Source organism: Trypanosoma rangeli, assembly GCF_003719475.1.
Source record: "Trypanosoma rangeli strain AM80 chromosome Unknown Tra_15.4_contig_00416, whole genome shotgun sequence".
NCBI classification, from domain to species: domain Eukaryota; phylum Euglenozoa; class Kinetoplastea; order Trypanosomatida; family Trypanosomatidae; genus Trypanosoma; species Trypanosoma rangeli.
The window spans coordinates 13,400-15,182 of NW_021706154.1; the positions used below are offsets into that span (position 1 = coordinate 13,400).

At 53.2% G+C, this 1,783-nt stretch overlaps 1 protein-coding gene across 1 annotated transcript in view; it reads right to left on the reverse strand.

Annotated features, from left to right (window-relative positions):
* Window positions 1-1,783, reverse strand: part of TraAM80_08449 (trans-sialidase) — a gene marked incomplete at both ends in the record, with an annotated part of 3,130 nt that extends 1,347 nt beyond the window's left edge. Inside the window, one exon of the mRNA XM_029385200.1 lies at window positions 1-1,783. This exon is cut by the window's left edge and continues 1,347 nt beyond it. Coding sequence (XP_029235005.1) covers window positions 1-1,783 — 1,783 coding nt within the window.

Here is a 1,783-nt window from a genome sequence, read left to right on the forward strand (position 1 = left end):
CAAATCGTGGCTGTTGACCCCAACTTCTTTCTTGTCGCTGCCAAAGTAAAAGTGCGAGATCCGGTGCGACCTGAACAGAGCGTCATTGTAGCCCCCTTCATGAATCGTCCCCCCATTGACGTGCACATACCACTCGTTGTTTTTATCCATTTCCATCACCACCTGATATGTTTTGTTTACCTCCCACGTTTCCGTAGACTCTTTGATGACTCTGCGACCCCCCCGAAATCCCCACTTCTTGCCCTTCGTGTAGAACAGCTCAAAGAGCGCAGTGCCTTCTGTGTTATTCATCCTCACACCCATCAAAGGAACAGGAGTCTCTGCCTCCGGCACCGCGTTAATCATCACCGTCACCACAAGAGCAAACTTGTTGTTCGCAAAGTAGTACGGCTGGTTCTGCCCCTTGCTGCCCACCGGCCACTCCGCCCCCGCCCCAACGCCTTTGAACGTCACGCCCCACTCATCGCTTGTCACTCCATCTGTTACGGTTGCGTTCACGCCGAGGTACTCGTCCTTCCATAAATTCCCCTCCAAACTGTTGGACCAAACGCCAACCAGCCCTTCCGTGGGAATAGGGCCCTTACACACATTCTTTATTCCCAGGTCAACAGTGCCAGTGGAAGCACAGTTTGTTAGTACCTTGCCCAATGCAGTCCAATTCTGCACCACCTCTTGTATCTGCGGCAGCTTGTCTTTCAGGCTCAGAGCGACAAGACTGTATGACTCATCTCCGCTCTTCTTCTCGTACAGTAAAATCAACTCCTTCTTCGCGGCTCTGTAAAGCAGGGAGCTGGCGGCAGCGTTATCGCCTGCACGAGATACCGGCCCAAGGTCATGTACACGGGCATTGTCTGTCACCCAAAGATGCAGCTGGCCCTCTCCCTTCTCCGAATACACCGGCGTGGTAAGCAGCATCACCTTCTCTCCATCGATGTCTGCAGCGACGAAGCCGCTCCGGACGCCGTCCCCTCCTTGACGCTTCAGTGAGGTGCCCCACACGCGAGAAATTGGCTCACCCACGTCGTACCAACTTCTACCAGCCGCCAAACCATTGTAAACATCGTAAAAGCCTTGCCCACAGTGAGCCATCATGAGGAGGCTTTTCTCCTTCCACTCCGCGATGGATGGTTCCCTGCAGCCCTCACCGGTCGTACCCTGTGGAAACTCCCATTTCTTCTCTGACGGGGTGAAACGTATGGACAACAAAACGTCCTTTCCTTTGTCTGTTGCCCGCATGGGAAACACAAGCGTGCCGTCACTCATCACAACACCCGACCCTCCGCCACCAACCAACCGAGTCAAAGACCCATGAAGTCCCTTGGTCTCAAGATTCAATACGGCAGTCTTATCCCATTGGATTCTCTTTGTTCCGTCATTATTTCCACTGACTGTTCCCTTCACCAGCAACAGCCCCAAGCCATCTTTACCGGAACCTTGAGGTTCAGACTCTGTGCGGCTGTAGTTTCCAAGCAGCATGTAGACATCGCTGCCAACTGCCATTGTGGTTGGTTGCATTATCTTTGTTGCCTTGCCGCTAGCCGCGCCACTTGTCTCCTCAAATTGTGTGCAAAAGACACTTGCGTCTGTCGTCGGGATCTCCTTTGCAGCATCATCAATTTGATTGAGGGGCACCGACACGATGCCAGTGAAGCTGCTGTCCTCTTCCTCCTTCTTGCACTGAGCCTCAGCAACGGCAAACACATCATCCCCAACCCTCACAAGGCTGGGAACACGCAGCGAACAGGCTGATGCACAACTTCCTTCAATTTCTTCCCATTTAGCA